The 18,482-nt window shown below is 33.3% G+C and overlaps 1 protein-coding gene across 1 annotated transcript in view; it reads right to left on the minus strand.

Moving 5' to 3' along the window:
• RAD54B (RAD54 homolog B) overlaps positions 1-17,983 on the minus strand; it is a 54,866-nt gene extending 36,883 nt beyond the window's left edge. Inside the window, exons 1-2 of the mRNA XM_081266362.1 lie at positions 17,564-17,983; positions 13,421-13,566 (exon numbers count right to left, since the gene is read on the minus strand). Coding sequence (XP_081122488.1) covers positions 13,421-13,566; positions 17,564-17,937 — 520 coding nt within the window. The 5' untranslated portion in view covers positions 17,938-17,983. The remainder of the gene's footprint in view (positions 1-13,420; positions 13,567-17,563) is intronic.
• Positions 17,984-18,482: the final 499 nt, after the last annotated feature.

The following is an 18,482-nucleotide window of genomic DNA, read 5'->3' on the forward strand; positions in this document are numbered from 1 at the left end:
CCAAAATGTACAGTCTAAACCTAGACTCTCAATCACTACTTTTTTTTTATTTTAAAATATCTTTATTTATTTATTTATATGTGGTGCTGAGGATCAAACCCAGGGCCTCGCACATGCTAAGCGAGCGCTCTACCACTGAGCCACAACCCCAGCCCTCTCAATCACTACTTATTTCAAAATTTCACATAAATTTTTAAATAGAAAACAGATACAAAGAATATAAATTAGGGGCTGGGGTGCTGACTCAGTGGTAGAGTGCTTGCCTAGTATATTCGAGGCACTGGGTTCAATTCTCAGCACTGCATTAAAAAAATAAATAAATAAAGGTCCATTGATAACTTAAAAAAACATAAATATTAAGAAATTCCGTCAAAATTAAATAAAAAACACAAAACTATTACATTTTAATATGTAAAATGCTAAAAAAAACACTTAAAACATTGATTGTGCTAGAAGAATCAAGAATCTACTTAATGTCTCACTTAATAGGAGTTACTAAGATATGGAGCAATTGTAAAACTTTAAATAAACACAGGTCATTTAAACAGACTGTCCTATTTTTGTCAGGGTTTACCCACAAGGAAGGAAGGAAGGAAGGAGGGAAGGAGGGAGGGAGGAAAGGAGGGAGGGAGGGAGGGAGGGAAGGAGGGAAGGAAGGAGGGAGGGAGGGAAGGAAGGAAGGAAGGAAGGAAGGAAGGAAGGAAGGAAGGGAGGGAGGGAGGGAGGGAGGGAGGGAGCGAGCAGCAGGGGAGAAGGGGATGGGAGGAAGGGAAGGAATGAGGAATGAAGGGGAAGGGGAGGGAAGGGGAGGGGAGAGAAGGGGAGGGGGAGAAGGGGAGGGGAGTAAGGGAAAGAATGGGGAGGGAAGGAATGGGGGTGAAGGGGAGGGGGAGAAGGGGAGGGGAGGAAGGGGGAGGGTGGGGAAGAAAAGAGGAGGGAAAGAAAATTTGGGCAATGTAATATTTAACACATTAAAAGTTGCCAAGATAAAGTAAGCCCACTCACTTATTAGAAATATAAGCATTATACTATACTCTAAATCAATGAATATTCAATGTGTTTCAGTAAAAGAGCCAAACAATACTTGATTTTTCTTTTTTAATAAGAGAAAATAGGTAGTGAGGGAGGAATTAGTGCACTCTTTGGCTTCTTACTTGACAAACTTGTTTTTCCACAGTAAATCATTGAAAAGACCATTGCATGGAAAAATACATTATGTTTCAGGGAGAAATAAGGACACTCTGTATAAAGAGAAGTTTTAACACCAAACACCCTAGTCATTACCTCTATTCAATTTCCCACCCTCCAACTACTCCAGTCTGACTTCCAGTATCATCCTCTCCCCAAAACTGCAAATATTAAGGGTCACTTAGGAGCTGTCAATAAATCCAGGTCAGGGCTGGGGCTATGGCTCAGTGGTAGAGACCTTGCCTAGCATGTGTGAGGCACTGAGTTCAAACCTCAGCACCACATAAAACATAAATAAATAGGGTTTAAAAACATAATCAGAAATAAAAAGAACACTGGCTATACTACAGCTGTGTGCCCTATCTCACTGTGCATTTGTATTATTATCACAACATATGGAAATGTGAAATAAAATAAAAATAAACCCAGGTTTTTATTCCTATATACAATGCTCAAAAGCTTTGGACAGTATTACTCCCTCCTTGAAATAGTGAACTCTATTTCTGTAGCTCTTAACACCCTTATAAGGTTCCTCTTACCTCATTAGCTGCTGCTTCCTAGTCAATGCATACTTCTTTATCTAACCTTTCCTATTGGAGCCCTTAAGAACTTAGTACTAGGCCGCCTTCTACTCTCATGCACATCTTGAATTAGCTCCTCCTCCCCGTGGCTTTGATACAATCCATGTACTAACAACTTTTTTTTTCCCTTATCTCTATCACAGACCACAACTCTAGATTTGTGTATCTATATACCCAACTATCTCCACACATGTCCACATGGATGTCTAACCAACATCTCAAACTCATCATGTCCACTATCTTCTCTCCAAAAACTGCATCTTCTTTATTTTTCCTGTCTTATCCTTGTTCAAGTGAGAAATTTGGAAATCATCCTTGATACTTTCTACTTCCTTAGTCCCACAGCTGATCAACCACATAATCCAGACAAGTTGACCCGATTCTCAAAGTTATATATTATTTGCCTTCTCTGTTGCCTCCACTTATTCTGAGAAATCTTTACTGAGTTCTTTTCATGCCAATATTTCTTTAAACCATATTCCACATTTATTATTTTTAAATATAAATTTGAGCATGTATCCCTCTTGCTTAAAATTCATTAGTTTTTATAGTTCTCAGGGAAGTATGCTGCTTCCTGTCAAAGGGCCTTTTATTTGTCTTCCTCTAACGCACTTAACTAAATTAATTTCTACCCACTTCTGTATAAATTTCCCTGTTTAATGGATTAGATCAAGTTGCCCTATTATTTCAGCATTATCTCAACAATTGATTATATAACAAATTACTTAGGATCAGTCTTCCCCACTATACTCTGAATCCTGAGCTGAGTGGTCTGTTTTGACTTTGTTCATCAACAAACTCCCAGATAATAGGTACTCTTCAAAATTGCCATTTTGACTGTAGGTAAATTTTGACTTCATGTTTTTGAAAATATTTATGAAAGATAGAATTATCTCAAAATTAGTTTTCATCTGGAAAATAGTTTTAGAAAATAAACTCATTTTTGTTTTTACTTTAAAGACTTGATACTCTCAGAGCAACTGTTTCCCAAGTAAACTTTCTAAGATTCACCAGCCACTTCTTTCTGTATCATATCTTAATGATTACAGCTTTTATCAATGTGAGTTCTTTTAAAACCATAATTTCTAACAAATGTAAATTGCTCATTTTGTATAACTAAATTTAGTCAAGATTGTATTAATCCACCAATTTTTAGTCAAAAATTAGTGGCCGGTTTTCAGAAACATTACTTGTCAATGTGTTATTTTCGTTGTTTTTAAGCCCGATTTCCCAGAGGAAGTTTGAAGGTTTTTAGCAGTAACAAAAAAGATGGGGTGATTTGACCAGTTTTTGAACTTTAAAAAATTTTGTGTTGTGCAACTGTAACCAATTTTAATTAGTACTTAAGTAATTCTAATAGCTGTAGTTACTATGAATCAAATAAAGCACTGATAATAACTTTTTTTTAATGTGGCCTTCTGCTTTTTATTGGGTTATTCAAGAGAAAAATATAATTTCCTTTAAATAGTCCAAGAGTTCCCTAAGGCAGGGTAAAAAGAATGTCTCATCAAAATGACTCGGGAAAACATCCTAGATCAAATATTCTGTTATATTTTCACTGTCTAAACAAATTATTGTTATATCCAAGAACACTCCAATACCACCACCAGCAAGAAAAAAAAGAAAAAGAAAAAGCTGAATTAAATAAAGCATAATAATTAAATTCCGGGAACTCAGAAATTACTTATAATTAACTTTGAAATAGCCTTAGACTCTCCAGATTTAATACACTCTCGCAGAGCAGGGGAAGAGCACAAACCATGGAGCCAGACTGCATGTGTTTAAATCTTGAAATCCACCATTTAATAGCTAGGTGGCCCTGGAAAAGTACTTATTAAAACATTTTGTGACAGTTTATGATTCTATAAAATGAAAGGAATACTAATACCTACCTTCAAACTGATCATGAACATCAGATAACAGATGTAAAATGCTTAGAACCATTCTTGTCACATAAAAAATGCTCCCTAAGTGTTTACTACTGTCATCATCATTTTACCTTTGCCCTGTTCCCATCAGTCCCATTTAAAATATTATGTAGGTGCAGGGCATGGTGGTACATGCCTGTAATACCAGCAATTCGGGAGGGTGAGGAATAGGATCAAAAGTTCCAGGCCAGCTGTAGCAACTGAGCAAGACCCTGTCTCAAACGAAAAGAAAAAAGGGCTGGGAATGTAGCTCAGTGATAGAATACCCTGGGTTCAATCTTCAATATTTAAAAAAAGAGAAAAAAATCTACCTACTTGGGCAGGTAAAAGAAGATGAGTAACTCCAAAAAATACAATGAAGATCAGTAATGGAATGGTGGAACATCACAACCTCCTAAATCTAGACTATTTGTACAACAGAAAATATTGACTTACTATGTCCCAGGCTAATCACTCTAAAAAATTCCAATCTAACAATATGTTATTTCTAAACTTGGTTCTGATCTATATCCCCCTTGACCATGTACTGTACTTCCCAAATCAACAGATCTGCATGAACATGACAATTGAAGGCCCATCAGCAAGATTACAAAGGATGCTTAAAATCATGCTTTGAAGAAGATAATGCCATTTACTATTAATAGTGGGCATTATCATCTTAATGAAAGATTCCTAAGTATAGGATGACTTAATTATATATCCCACAACTGCAAGCCTTTAATATTATAAACACAAAAGTTGTTTTCAGTGGTACAAATAAAATTTAAAATATCTAAAATAATAAAAAATGCAAAGAGTCTTGCAGATTGTTTTTATGTTTCAAAATTACCAAATCTCTAGAACTTTTAACACACATTAACACATAACTGCAATATGAATTTAAGACTAAAAGATTTTATTAAACTAAAAATTATAAAACATTAATGCATAAGTCCCTTCAGACAGATAATCAGCCATAGTTTTCTTATCTAATAAAAGAAATTGAATGTCAACTAAGTACAAATATCATTATGTGTAAAATAAACTTAGAAGATACTTTTTTGCATTAGAGATCATTTTCTGAATACATTTTATAAGCATGACAGGGACTACACAGTTCATATTTCTTCAATACCTCATGTCAAAGAATATATGCAGCAAGTACAAAATGAAAAAAATAATCAAACTACAATATTTCCAGGTATCTAAATTATCTGCTTGACATTTTTAATTCATTTAAATATTAGATGAGTTATACATCAATTTCAATTATGACATTTGTTACTGAACATGCAAAGCTTTATTTAAAAAAAAACTTATATATTGTTGATTGAAATGTAAAAATGGTACAATCACTTTGGGGAAAGGTCTGGCAGTTTCTTAAACATTAAATGTAAAAGTTCCCTAAGCAAGCATTATGTCCACAATAAATCCGTAGGATATTCATAAAATACTTATACATAACAGCCAAAATCTTGATATTTCCCAGAAGTCCATCAAAAGAAAATGGATAAATTTATATATCTATACAATGAAATACTATACAGCAATAAACTATTGATACAATATATGAAATCAGGTGAATGTCAAAAACACTAAGTTAACCTAAGTTAAGACCAAGTTAAAAAAGAAGAAAGTGGGCTGGGGATGTGGCTCAAGCGGTAGCGCGCTCGCCTGGCATGCGTGCGGCCCGGGTTCGATCCTCAGCAACACATACCAACAAAGATGTTGTGTCCGCCGAGAACTAAAAAATAAATATTAAAAATTCTCTCTCTCTCTCTCCTCTCTCACTCTCTCTTAAAAAAAAAAAAAAAGAAATTATGCACTGCCTGGTTCCAATTATATGAAGTTCTAGTACAGGCAAAATCTACTTAAGATTTTTAAACAGAACAATGGTTGTCTGAGGTGCCAGGGGATTGATTTCAAGAAAAGGGCAGGAGGAACTTTCTGATGTGATAACATTCTATATCTTTTGTGTGTATGCACAGTACTGAAGATTGAACCCTGGGCCTCACCCAAGATAGGCTAGCACAGAGCTACAGTGTAAATTCTTTCCCACTCTGTGGAATGATTAATCTTTTTTTTTAAATTTTTTTTTAATATTTATTTATTTTTTTTAGTTCTCGGTGGACACAACATCTTTGTTGGCATGTGGTGCTGAGGATCGAACCCCGGCCGCACGCATGCCAGGCGAGCCCGCTACCGCTTGAGCCACATCCCCAGCCCCTGGAATGATTAATCTTAAATCAACAAGGAGCAAGATAACCTGAAACATCTCCAAGTCCACATTTCTTTTCCTCCAGTTCTTACATCATTTTAAATTCTGATTTGGAGTTTGAGCAATACAAATGTAGGTATTTTCCAAAACTTATCAAATCATACATTTAAGATTTCAAAACTACACAAATATTTATTTTTGTGCAAATAAACATAAGACTCTAGTAATGTTGAAATGTTTAGTGATATCTATTCTAATTTTGTAACATGCTTTAAAATAATGTTTTTCTTGAAGCTGATCCCAGCATATATGGTGAAAAGGATCAGTTTCAGAGGTTCTTTTAAGGATAGGGACATCAGAACGAGCCTAGATGTGGGTAGTTAGGAAAAGACAGTAATTAAAAATGGCTTCTAAATTTTTAGCTTGACCACCAAGTAATACAATATACTGAGACCAGAGGAGGTACAAGGAGTAATAAGGATTACCTTTCTTCCCCATCCCAGGCAGGGTTTTCTGTCCTTGAGCACACACCACCACAGGAATAAGGGATGGCTCCAGAAGACCTATGACACAGACTCTGGGACAGTAGTGCCCTGTGTCTCTCCTTTCTTAGCAAAGCAATAAAACTTGTTTTTCTTTTTTCTCAATAAAATAAAATAATAAGAGTGGTTTCCTTAAAAAATGGGGGGTTAGATAAATATGCAATAAAGCAAATATAGTAAAACATTAACTGATATTTTGAATTGATTTAAATACTAGAACCTTTTCAATTCTGACATTACAATTATTGAACATGTAAAGCTTTATTTAAAAAAAACACACTTTTTTTTTAAAGAGAGAGTGAGAGAGGGAAGGGAGAGACAGAGAGAATTTTTAATATTTATTTTTTAGTTATCGGCGGACACACATCTTTGTTTTGTATGTGGTGCTGAGGATCGAACCCGGGCCGCACGCATGCCAGGCCAGCGCGCTACCGCTTGAGCCACATCCCCAGCCCAAGAAAAACACACTATTGAATGAATTATAAAATGGTATAATCACTTTGGGGAAAGGTCTGGCAATTTCTTAAAGTCAAATGTATAAGTTCCCTAATCAAGCATATGCCAAGCAAAATCTAAGTGGTAGGAATATGAATATTCATTACGAAATTCTTTCAACTTTTTATTGTATATATGATTTCTTAATAAAAATGTTGGGGTTTGTAAAAATCTTTGTTTATTCCATACCATTTTTGGGGGTGGTGGTACTGAGGATTGAACCCAGGGGTGCTCTACCATTGACCTACACTCCCCAGCCTCCACCCCTTTTTAACTTGGATTTTGAGATGCACCCCTTTTTAACTTTGATTTTGAGACAGGATCTTGCTAACTTGTCCAGGCTGACCTCAATCTTACAGTCTTCCTGCCTCAGCCTCCTAAGTAGCTGGGATTACAGGAGTGCATCACTGCACCCAGCACCACACATACTTTTAAAACACAAAAGATCTATTAATAAAGTGTAATACTAATAGATCCATTTTTTTCAATTGCCTAGGCTAACTTGATTGGTAGTTTTATTTGCATTTACTCATTTATTTTGCTTTCCACTATTTATAAAGCTACTGAAAACTTTAAATAATTTCAAATCATAGCTACTAGTTTTAATCAATTTAAAAGATATATAAAAAATTAAACAATTTCTCAAAATAGTACATGAAGATTTAGTATAATTCTGTTAATGTTTAATTTAGTTGCATACTTAAAGAATTTTCTCTTGTATTTAATTATGCAATATTTCATTTAATTCTTTTTATAATCAAATTAACTATCAAATATTTTTAAAGATTTTAACCTTTATTTTTTATTTTTGTTTATGTGGTGCTGAGGAATAAAAGCAGTGCCTCACTCTTTTTTTTTTTTTTTTAAAGAGAGAGTGAGAGAGGAGAAAGAGAGAGAGAGAGAGAGAGAGAGAGAGAGAGAGAGAAAGAGAGAATTTTTAATATTTATTTTTTAGTTCTCGGCGGACACAACATCTTTGTTGGTATGTGGTGCTGAGGATCGAACCGGGCCGCACGCATGCCAGGCGAGCGCGCTACCGCTTGAGCCACATCCCCAGCCCCAGTGCCTCACTCTTGCTAGGCAACTGCTACCACTGAGCTACAACCACAACCTTCACTATCAAATTTTGATTTTGAGAATTTGTGGGTCTTAATATTTGAAAAAATATAATATTTAGATAGGTACATTTGGTATTATACAATCATCTAAATAAATTTATTTCAATTATACCTCATCAAAAAATTTCAACTCTATTGTATTTGGGGGGTGGGGGTAATAAAAAAATACAAATCAATATAATGTATTAATTATAATTAAAAGAATATGTATTAATAAATCATTTGCTTAACCACCATCATCAGTGGTATATATTAAATATAATTTATTGCACTCTAAGATATTTAAACATGTCTTTAAAATACATTTAAACTTTTGCAAATCAAAATCAACCAAGACTGACTCAGAAAAAAATTACTTTAGTATACTTATTACAATGAATGTAATTCTGGTATTCAAAAATACACAAAAATAAAGTTTCTTAATCTGCACAGCCCTAAATGCTAAGGAATTGTGTCACTTGAAACCAAGTTTGGACAATTCTGGAGAAAAATACAATTACCAGATTATTCTAAAAGAAGGCACATGGAAAATATTCATATTTTAAACATTATCACAAAAAGATGGAAAAGGAAAGATCAACTCTTTCAAAAGTGAAATACCAAGTTGTTTCATTACACAAAATGAAAAATTTTAATATTTCAAGAAACCTGGCATTTATTAGAAATGAGAAAATTAAGCTTTTCTTATAAAATTAAGCTTTTTCTTATTATAAATCATATCTAGTTTAGAAAATCATAAGTTATAATAATAACAACATATCCATTTAAGCTCATATGGATAAAAGGAAGACAGAAAGCTGGCAAAAATAACCTATCCACTACCTAGATTAATACATTGAGTGAAATAAACTTTCAATTTAATTTTCAAATTTAAAATACTTATACAGAATCAAATCTAAAATCAAAATAAATTCACTCTTCTCTATATTTTCCCAGTACTATATGTCATAGATAAAATTCCATACGTAGGATGTCTGGAAGGTTCCATGTATACACCGCTGGTACTAGCAGAATTTCTTCCTCCCATTAGTGATACTGTCCTCAAAAAAAAAACTGCTAATGGAAGTTGGTAAGTAGTCCCCAAACTCAAAATATCTCAATATCAAAAAAAAAAAAAGGTTAACTCATAATTTCCCTAAGATACTTTAAAAGATAATAACAACCTCCAAAAAAATGTTCTGTGGTGAAACGAGCAATTTTCTTTATTCAGAAATTCTTATAAACTACACTATGGTAATCATGGTGTGTAGGGAGGAAGTGGTTAGAAAATGGAAAATTACACACATTTAAACTTTTGCAAATCAAAATCAAACAAGATTGACTCAGAAAAAATTACTTCAGTATACTTACTCCAATGAATGTAATTCTGGCATTTAAAAATACATAAAAATAAAGTTTCTTAATCTGCACAGTCCTAAAATGCTAATGAATCTTGTCACCTGAAACAACCAACTTCTGTATAATTCTGGAGAAAAATACAATTACCAGATTATGCCATCTGATGGGCAATAAAGGAATTTTCAAAGGCAATATAATTACATATCATTTTGTATATACATGATTTTTTTTTACCTTGTACAATGACTTTAGAACCAAACTACCAAAAGAGGTATGTTGTACTTTTTGAACAGAAAAATATTCTAGAAGCATCTCAGAGAATTAACATTCCACAAAACACATTTTGTTAAATTGATTTTGTTGTATGAAGTCAATACTTTAACACTCATCAATTTCAAGTGATAGCATGCTGAATATGTGATTAAATATCATATAAATAATTTGCATTGTAATTTCAAAAAGTAAAACTGTCTAAAGAAGTATTTACTAGAATTATAAAAATACTACCTCAAATTAGAGGACTCGTGACACTCAAAGGAAAGCCATAGCACAGATGAAAGAGAGAAGATAAAATTGTCAAATGAATATGATTTATACCCAAGACATTTCTATAATAAAAAGCTTAACTCTAATACAAGGTATAAAAAGTTTTTTAATTCAACTAATGAAATTAAGTAATCAATTAGCTAAAATAGTACCCACAAGAGTTTATTTTTTGTTTCTATAGCCACAACCTAAATTTCCAATTAAGTTTTCTCTCACTACAATGCCTACTATTAAATGCTACTATACTCTCTTCCTAAATTACAGCTCTATTATATTGTCCCCCTAATCAAACATTTGCAGTGGCTTCCCATTGTATATTCAGTTAAGTCTGACTCCTTAAAATAGCATTTTATTTAATCCGTTATCTGGCACCAACCAACATCCAAATTGATATCCCTTTGCTTACTTCAACCCATTCTGCTTTTCCACAAAACTTTTTTTTGAGAGTCTAACATGATTTAGGCACCAAGTTAGGTTGTAAAATACTCTTATTTCAAGCCAGGTGCAGTGAGGCACCTCAACTCAGGAAGCTGAAGACAGGAGGATTGAGAGTTCCAGGCTAGCCTTAGGCTATTTAGTGAGATCCTATCTAGTGAGATCCTATCTCAAAAAAAAGGGGGGGGGGGTGTTAGAGATGTAGCTCAGATATTTAAACATGTCTTTAAAATACATTTAAACTTTTGCAAATCAAAATCAAACAAGACTAACTCTGAAAAAATTACTGGATTTAACCCCCAATACTGTTTTTAAAAATACATAAAACTTATCTCATTGACTCAAATTTTAACCAGCATTAGAATCCATAAGAGGGCCTATTACAAAAGACTGCAGGACGCCATCCTCAAAAGTTTCTGATTCAAATGGAATTTCTAACAAGTTCTCAAGTGATGCTGATGTTACAAAGCACTACACTTGGAGAATGATAGCTCTACTCCAAAAAGTCACAAACTGGAAGCCCCATGGCTGAATGAAGCCCACTCACATGTCTACATGGTATCTGAAAGACATTTTGAATTATTTGTGAATATTTTAAAATTGAAAAATATTATGTATATTGCAGGTTTCTGGTTTACTCCTGCAAGTAAAATTCTACTCAAGTTAAATAAAAGCTCCAGAGAGGTGTCCTAGTCTAGGTTACCAGAGTCTGAATTGGGTCTGTGTAATTTCACTTTATTTATTTATTTTTTTTTCCGGGCCGCACGCATGCCAGGCGAGCGCGCTACCGCTTGAGCCACATCCCCAGCCCCTGTAATTTCACTTTAAAGCACCTGGCTTAGCATTGCATTTGTGCTTGCACATCCTGATCATTTTTTTCCCCACTCTCCATTCCTTTTTTCAAGAGCTCACTCTGACTTCAAACACCCTTTCTCCCTGTATTGCTGAAATTCTAAGTTGCCCATTCTCAAGCTTGATTTAAAATTCTTTCTCAACAAAATCCCAGCCAAATAGATATTCTTAAGTAAAACACATATTAAAAATTTAACAAAAGTTTAATGTGTTCTTTAAAAATCAAGGTTTTATTTCCACAAATACTAAAATAGCAATGTTTACCTGAAACAAGGCTATCTCATTAAATTATAAACATAAGATATTTTGCTATTTTCAAAGTAAAATTTTCATTTTTCACTGATTTTTACTTTTAAAGAAACCTATTTCAGGAAAATGAAATAGGAAAGAACTTTCAATCACACAGTCAAAATACAACTTCAGTATGATATCAGATCTCAATTTATAGAACAAAAAAGAGAAAGGGTATGATTCCCTTGGTTTTAACCTAACAATTGTTAACCGTAATCTTTTGTTGCTGCTGTTGTTTGTGGTCCTGCAGATTGAACCTAGGGCCTCATGCATGCTAGTCAAGCACTCTACCACTAAACTACATTCCAAGTCTTAAAAGTAGCTTTAATTAAATAAATTCTTCAAAATTTTATATCTAGAAATCTGGAGGATATTTTAGCAGATTTTTACTTGTATAGAATAAATTGGGAGGAGGAGAGGAGAAAAGAAAAATGAATACTGGTGCTTGCTCTGCTGAAGCTTTGTTACCGCAGTAAGTCACTGAGTTCTCCTTGGACCTGGGACCTATTTCATTACCTCTAAATTGAAGAGGAGGGAAAAAGTATTTTCCAAATGTCTTCCATCTCTAAAATCTAAGACTTACTCCTTCAAAAGATGAAAACATAAAAAATAGTGTCATAATGAAATTATGGCATTTGCCAGTAAATGGATGGAAATGGAGAATATCATGCTATGTGAAATTAGCCAAACTCAGAAATTCAACATTTTCTTTCATATGCAGAAGCTAGAATAAAACAAAGGAAAGTGGGAGGGGAAGATAGAATATAAAGAGCCAATCAAATATGAATTAATACATGAGCAAAAGGAAATCTAGTAGAGGAAGAAGAATGGGAGAGGGGAAGAAGATGGGAAAGAAAACGGGGAGAATCATGAACTGAAAACAATTTCCATGCATGTAAGAGTGTGTCAGGATTAATCCAACTACTGTGTATAACTATAAATAAACCTCTAGTTAAAAAAAAAAAAATACAGTGTCATATAGATAAGGTTTTTTTGTGGTGGTGGTGGTGATTGTGGTACTGGGATCAAACCCAGGGCTTTGCACATCTCAAAGTAAGTGCTCTACCACCAAGCTGCAACTGCAGCCACAGAGAAAAGCTTCTTGTTATTGAGTCAGTATAGTTTCTAAATTGGACTGACTTTAAAACCTTTAACTATAAATTTCAAACTTCTAACCCAAAGTGCTGAAGACAGAACTTTGAGAGAATATGTTTATATATACATATTTGTATATATTTTAATGATTAAAATAAAAGGCCATCTATAAGGGCAATAATTAAAAATAAATTGGAGGAAAAATATTACCAATCAACACATCAGTAAGTTTTGATATCCAAAAAGAAAGTCAAATAATTAGGAAACCATGCCCCCCCCCCGCAAAAAAAGAAAAAAGAAAATCATGTCAAAAGTTTTTCCATAATAGAGACTAACAGCATTTTCCATACATCTATTTGCTACAGAATATTCCCAAAGTAATTTTGGACGAAATTTAAATAATCAAATTGAAAAACTTAAAAAAACCAAAAAACTCAAAGATTATTATAATCAGGTAGATCATGCCGTAAGCGAATTGCTTTCAGCTTCTCCACTTCAATTTTTGCTCTCAGTAGCTCTTCCTCTAGCTGCTGCCTTCTTTTCAATCCATCCCTCTTCTCCTGAACATATAATCCAAAATTTCTTTGATTTTCTAAAATTATCTGATGCTCTGCTTTCAACATTTGCAGGATCTGAGGATCGTACCCTAATAGAGACCTAAAATGTTCTCCACTTTCATGCCGAAAAAAATCATCTCTCCTTGGAGTAGAAGTTGGAGATGATGTCATTCTCATATCAACAGAGGAAAGTGATGGTGACAAAGATCTTTCCATAACATGTACTAATTCATGTTCTTCTCTTTGCTCTAAAACATCGCTGTGTTGAGGATTTAAAACCAGTGGAGGAGGTGGTTTAATGTCTTCTTCTTGCTTCACCTCCACTGTAATAGCAACAGGATGGTGATCCAACATTACCTGTAGTGAACTGGTACAGGCTTGTGCAGGTTCATCCAAGTTCGCACTACAGCACACAAAAAAAGCATTATAAAATATAAACCAAATGAAGATATGAGCATATTTATAGCATGCTTCATATTTAATATATACCTAATTATTAAGCCTAAAAAGCCAGGTATGGTGATCATGCTGAAATTCCAGTAACTGGGGAAGCTGAGGCAAGAAGATTCATTCAAGTGCAAGGGCAGCCTCAGCAACTTAGTGAGACCCTGTCTCAAAATATATAATAAGGGCTGGGGATGTAGCTTGGTGGCAGAGCATCCTGGGTTCAATCACTACTACAAAAAAAGGGAAAGAAAAAGAGAGAGTGAAGAGAGAATTGGGGGGGGGGGGTGAATATGAGAATCCTGAAACAAGAGAAGTTTAACCCTGGGCATAACAAAGAGACTTAAGATTAGGATTTCAATAACACATACATATAGGTATCCTCCCCATCCTTATCCCTTTTTGTGTGTCTTGTTTTATGGTACTGGGGATTAAACCCCTGGCTTCTGGCATGTTAAGCAAGTGCTCTACCACTGAGCCAAATTCCTGGCCCTCCCTTATTAACTTCAAAATTGGGCTTTTAAAAAAGAAGTACAAATCTTATATAGTATAAACGAAGTAGATAAAAAAGAAAAGCCATTTTTAATGCTCTCAAAAAGATACCAATTGTCCCTATAACCTCAAGGTTTTTAAATAGTGTTAAGGGTCATTTAATATATTCTGTGCCTCCCTCTTCCCATACCTTATTTAGATCTCCCGCTCTGTTGTCTTTGGATTGTTATAAAAATAATCAAGGTTCATGACTTCTAGGAAGACAGTGGAAGCCCATTTATGTGAGGTACTGATTTCTGCATTGACCCAAAAAATTAAAACTAAGGTCTCTATGGCTTTGGAGTATACCCCTTTACCTATACTGAACCACATAACTCAGCTGCTCTTTAAGTCTTTCAATCATGGGAAGGTAAAGTTAACAAGAGCAAGCGGTTTTATCCATCACAGCATACCCAGTATCTAGCATAATATAGCACTACTTAGAATATAGTAGATGTGTTGAATGAATAAATGAACAAATAAAATGATTTTTATATGAAATATTCTTAAATGGCCTATATAGGCACATTGAAGGTTTGCTGAATTTACAACAATTCCCATAACATATACATTCCTAGTAGAGGTAATTAAGAGTTTTTAGCATAATTTACACTCTGGCATATTTTTTTTGACATTATGAACACAATGCACTTTAAAATCCTATTTAAAAAAAATAATAATTTCAAGTATAACATGAAGCTATTAAGAATATATATGGGGGGCTAGGGCTATAGCTCAGTGGCAAGAGTGCTTGCCTAGAATGTGTGAGGCACTAGCTTCAAACCTTAGCACCACATATAAATAAGCAAATAAAATAAAGACATTCTGTCCATGTATAACTACAAAAAAAAATTTTCAAAGAATATATTTGTGTGTGCGTATATGTATATTCTTGAGCTTTTTTTTTTTTAATTATGCTTCTGCCTAACTTAAAAGGGAAAATAAAAAGGGAAAAGAGATTATTGGAACATTAATGGAAATATGTTAACATTATTTAAGGAACATTTTATAAATGATAAATAACATTATTAGGAATATATCCTAGATGATGATTAAAATGTTGGAATACGTTCACATAGAAAATAAGGAAAAAAATTAAAAACTCCCATAAGTTACTTATTAATGGCATTAAGTTGCCAGAAATATTAGATATTTGTCTAAGAAGATACAAATTTAAACAATTCAACAAAATATATATTATAAAAATTAAGTTTTAAAAATTCAAATAAATACTGTTCCAGTTTAGTATGTATAACAGTATAAACATAAATATTACATTTCTCCCACTATATTAAAAATATACTTATATCTGGAATATTCCATTCCATTTTAGTTGAAACATTACAAGCATAACTTTAAAAAAAAAAAAGAAAGTTTTAAGAAAAGTAGTAAAAACAATAAAAGGACTTAAAGGATCAAGAAGTTGTAGAAACAAAGCATAATCTGACATTAGAGAGAGGTAAAAATAAAGACATAATTCAAAGTAAGTTGTAGAAACAGATTTACTAAGCAGCTGTATATTTTTAAATACATTAAATAATATAAACATTAATATTTCCTTGTAAAAAAGGGAGAGTTTGGTGAGATTAACAGTAATATTTATGTAGAAACATAATTAAGATTATAGAATAATTATAAATTTCTGATATAAAGATTCAACATGACATCAAATAAGTATATTAAATATATATTAAGTAAGCAAGCTAATAAAGAGAAAATGTCAATATAGACACTAACAGGTAAAAATTTAAGTGGTATATTTCTTATATTCTTCCCTTTAAAATTTAAAAACATTACTATTATTTAAAAAGTATAGAAATGCATAAGTCAATTCATTTTAAATGTTTATATGTACATTTATATGATGTATGTATACACAAATAAGAGGACAAACTATAGATACTTGTATATTTATATATTATTTCTCTTCTATATTCACTGTATTTTTAAAATATGCAACTAATGAAAACTGCAGTGTTTTTATGTGTAGTTTTTTAATTATAGAAAATTTAATACAAAAAAAGGTCGTTTTCCACCTGTAAAGCAAAAGCCTTTTTTTCTCTGGGGTTGATGGAGGTGGAAATTATGAGTATACAGCACAGCATACAACAAATTTACTGTAGACTTTATTGGATGTCCAGCATATTAGGATCATTTGTCATCAGAGGGAACATTTTAACCAGTGGCCCCAAGAAATTAATCCACTGTGCATCCATGTCCTGAATTCCCACTGGTGATTTTTTAAAATAGTTCTATCAAGTAGAAAAAAGCAGTATGTAGTAAGAAACTAAGCTCAAAAATATTTTCCTGGTAAATTACAAAAATCACAGAATCTCTTGGTTCAAAGTGTTTTCTTCTGTTCTTCTAACTTCAAAGAGATTTCACAGGTAATCAATAATTTTGCTTACATAATGCCTTTCCTACTAGTAAGAAAGCACATTGTGTAAAGCTTTGTTTGAAAGACCCTGCAACTAACAAGGAGTTTACAGTTTGCTTTAATTATCCTAAAAGGTTCAGAAGAATGTAACTGCCATTTTTATCGTTTGCCAAGGTTAAAATTTTAATTAGTGGCAAGATAATATAGTTTTGAATATTTCCAGGCAAAACATTACTTAGAGCACAATTATCTCAAAAATTGTTTCTAACCCTAAAAGAACTCAGTTGCTGTTATGGGTATAATAAAATTCATAGTTTGATATCCTTTCAAGGCAGTATAAGAAAGCTTACCCTTTCCTGTATGATCCAAAATCAAAGTGAAACTACACCATGAATGAATAAAAACAACAAAAACTTAATTTCATTAAGTAATCTGAATCTCTAATTAGGTATTAATTCCCTTTAGTTGTGTTCATCTTATTTTAAGTGTTAGAAAAATAATTTATCCTGTCTTCAAATATATAATCATATCATTAATAAGTTTACTTAAATGTTGATTTTAGTTCTGTTCAGTGCATTCGATAAGTGGTAGACAGTGACAAATCATAAAAAAGCAAAGATTACATTTCTCCTGAAACTACTTACTTCATATAAATTTTACATAAAATTGAAAAATCTAGTGAAATGTAATCTTAATAGAAGAAAAAGGCAGCTCTTAAAGGCAAATTAAATAATTTAAATTTGAAGCTTAAAAAGTTTATGAAGTGATGTCACAAATTTCATCCCATTTATTTCTCCCTAACCTTCACTTTTAGAAACTATAAGAGGGAAGGGGGGAGGGGAAGACAGTAAAAAGTGGCTTAAATCTAATGCAGTTGAAAAATTCCTTATAGTCTCACTTTTCTTTTTTTTAAGAAAGCAAAACAAAGACACTATTCATTGCTCCCCTTGTGGGGATGCTTACTATGCATATCTCTATCACAACTAAGCCAAAGCCCAATAGATAGGAGGCGCCATAATTTTCCACAACAAAATAAAATAAAGCTTACCTTTGTATGTGGTTCTTGTCTCTTACCAGGCAAAAACTGGAAATCTGGGGAATCATCTCCATAACTTTCTTGGTTGGCTCAGAAATATTGCTTTTAAAATCTGATTGGGCCTCTTTTTGCTGCAATAGCTCCTGTTTGGCATATTCTTTGAGCCTTTTGTAAAGGGTGCGTAGGCCCTGCGCTGTTCGAGGAGGGCGATCTACTCCAATTGCATTATAGTTAACTGCTATGATATCCCAACATCTATTCTTTTCCACTATGACTGAATGTTTATTAGTGTGTTCTTCGAGAATTTTCACATATGGCTTCACAAGCTTTAGCAAATCAAGCTTTTCAGATAAAGTAAAATTGGAAGATCTAGCCTTTCCTACCATTGTTCTTTTCAAATTAAGTAGGCAGTTTCTGAAACCACCATGCAGCCTTCAGCTCTGCTCAGCTCTTTTCACAAACAGAAAAAGATCAGGCTTAACTAGGCTAGCCTCATTTAGGCCCACGCCTACAGGGGAGGGTTTATTAAAATTCCTCCAGCTTAAGCTGACGCAGGTTCAGGAAATCTGCTTAAGCCAAGCCTGACCTACATAAAGCTTCTCACTGAAGACAGGAAGGCACAAGCAAAACACACTTGTGTATAAAGAGAACAGCTCCAGATAGAATTTAATGCACAAAGGTCTAAAGATAAGCATGAACACAGCTAAAAATTAACTAATTTAGTGAGAATATCAAATTTTCACACATGTATGCCTGTCAGACTGAAACTGCACTGCAGTATCACTTTAATAAAAACAAAAAAGAAACGGTTTTGTTCTATTTGTTTACAAATCCAGTAGACCGAAAACTAAAAGATATGAGTGGTGAATGTAGTGATTCCTAACAGAGCTCTAATCACTGTTTCTGAGCTGGGTGTTCTCCCTTACAAAAT

The sequence above is a fragment of the Spermophilus citellus genome, assembly GCF_964194105.1.
Source record: "Spermophilus citellus genome assembly, chromosome: 14".
Lineage (NCBI taxonomy): Eukaryota > Metazoa > Chordata > Mammalia > Rodentia > Sciuridae > Spermophilus > Spermophilus citellus.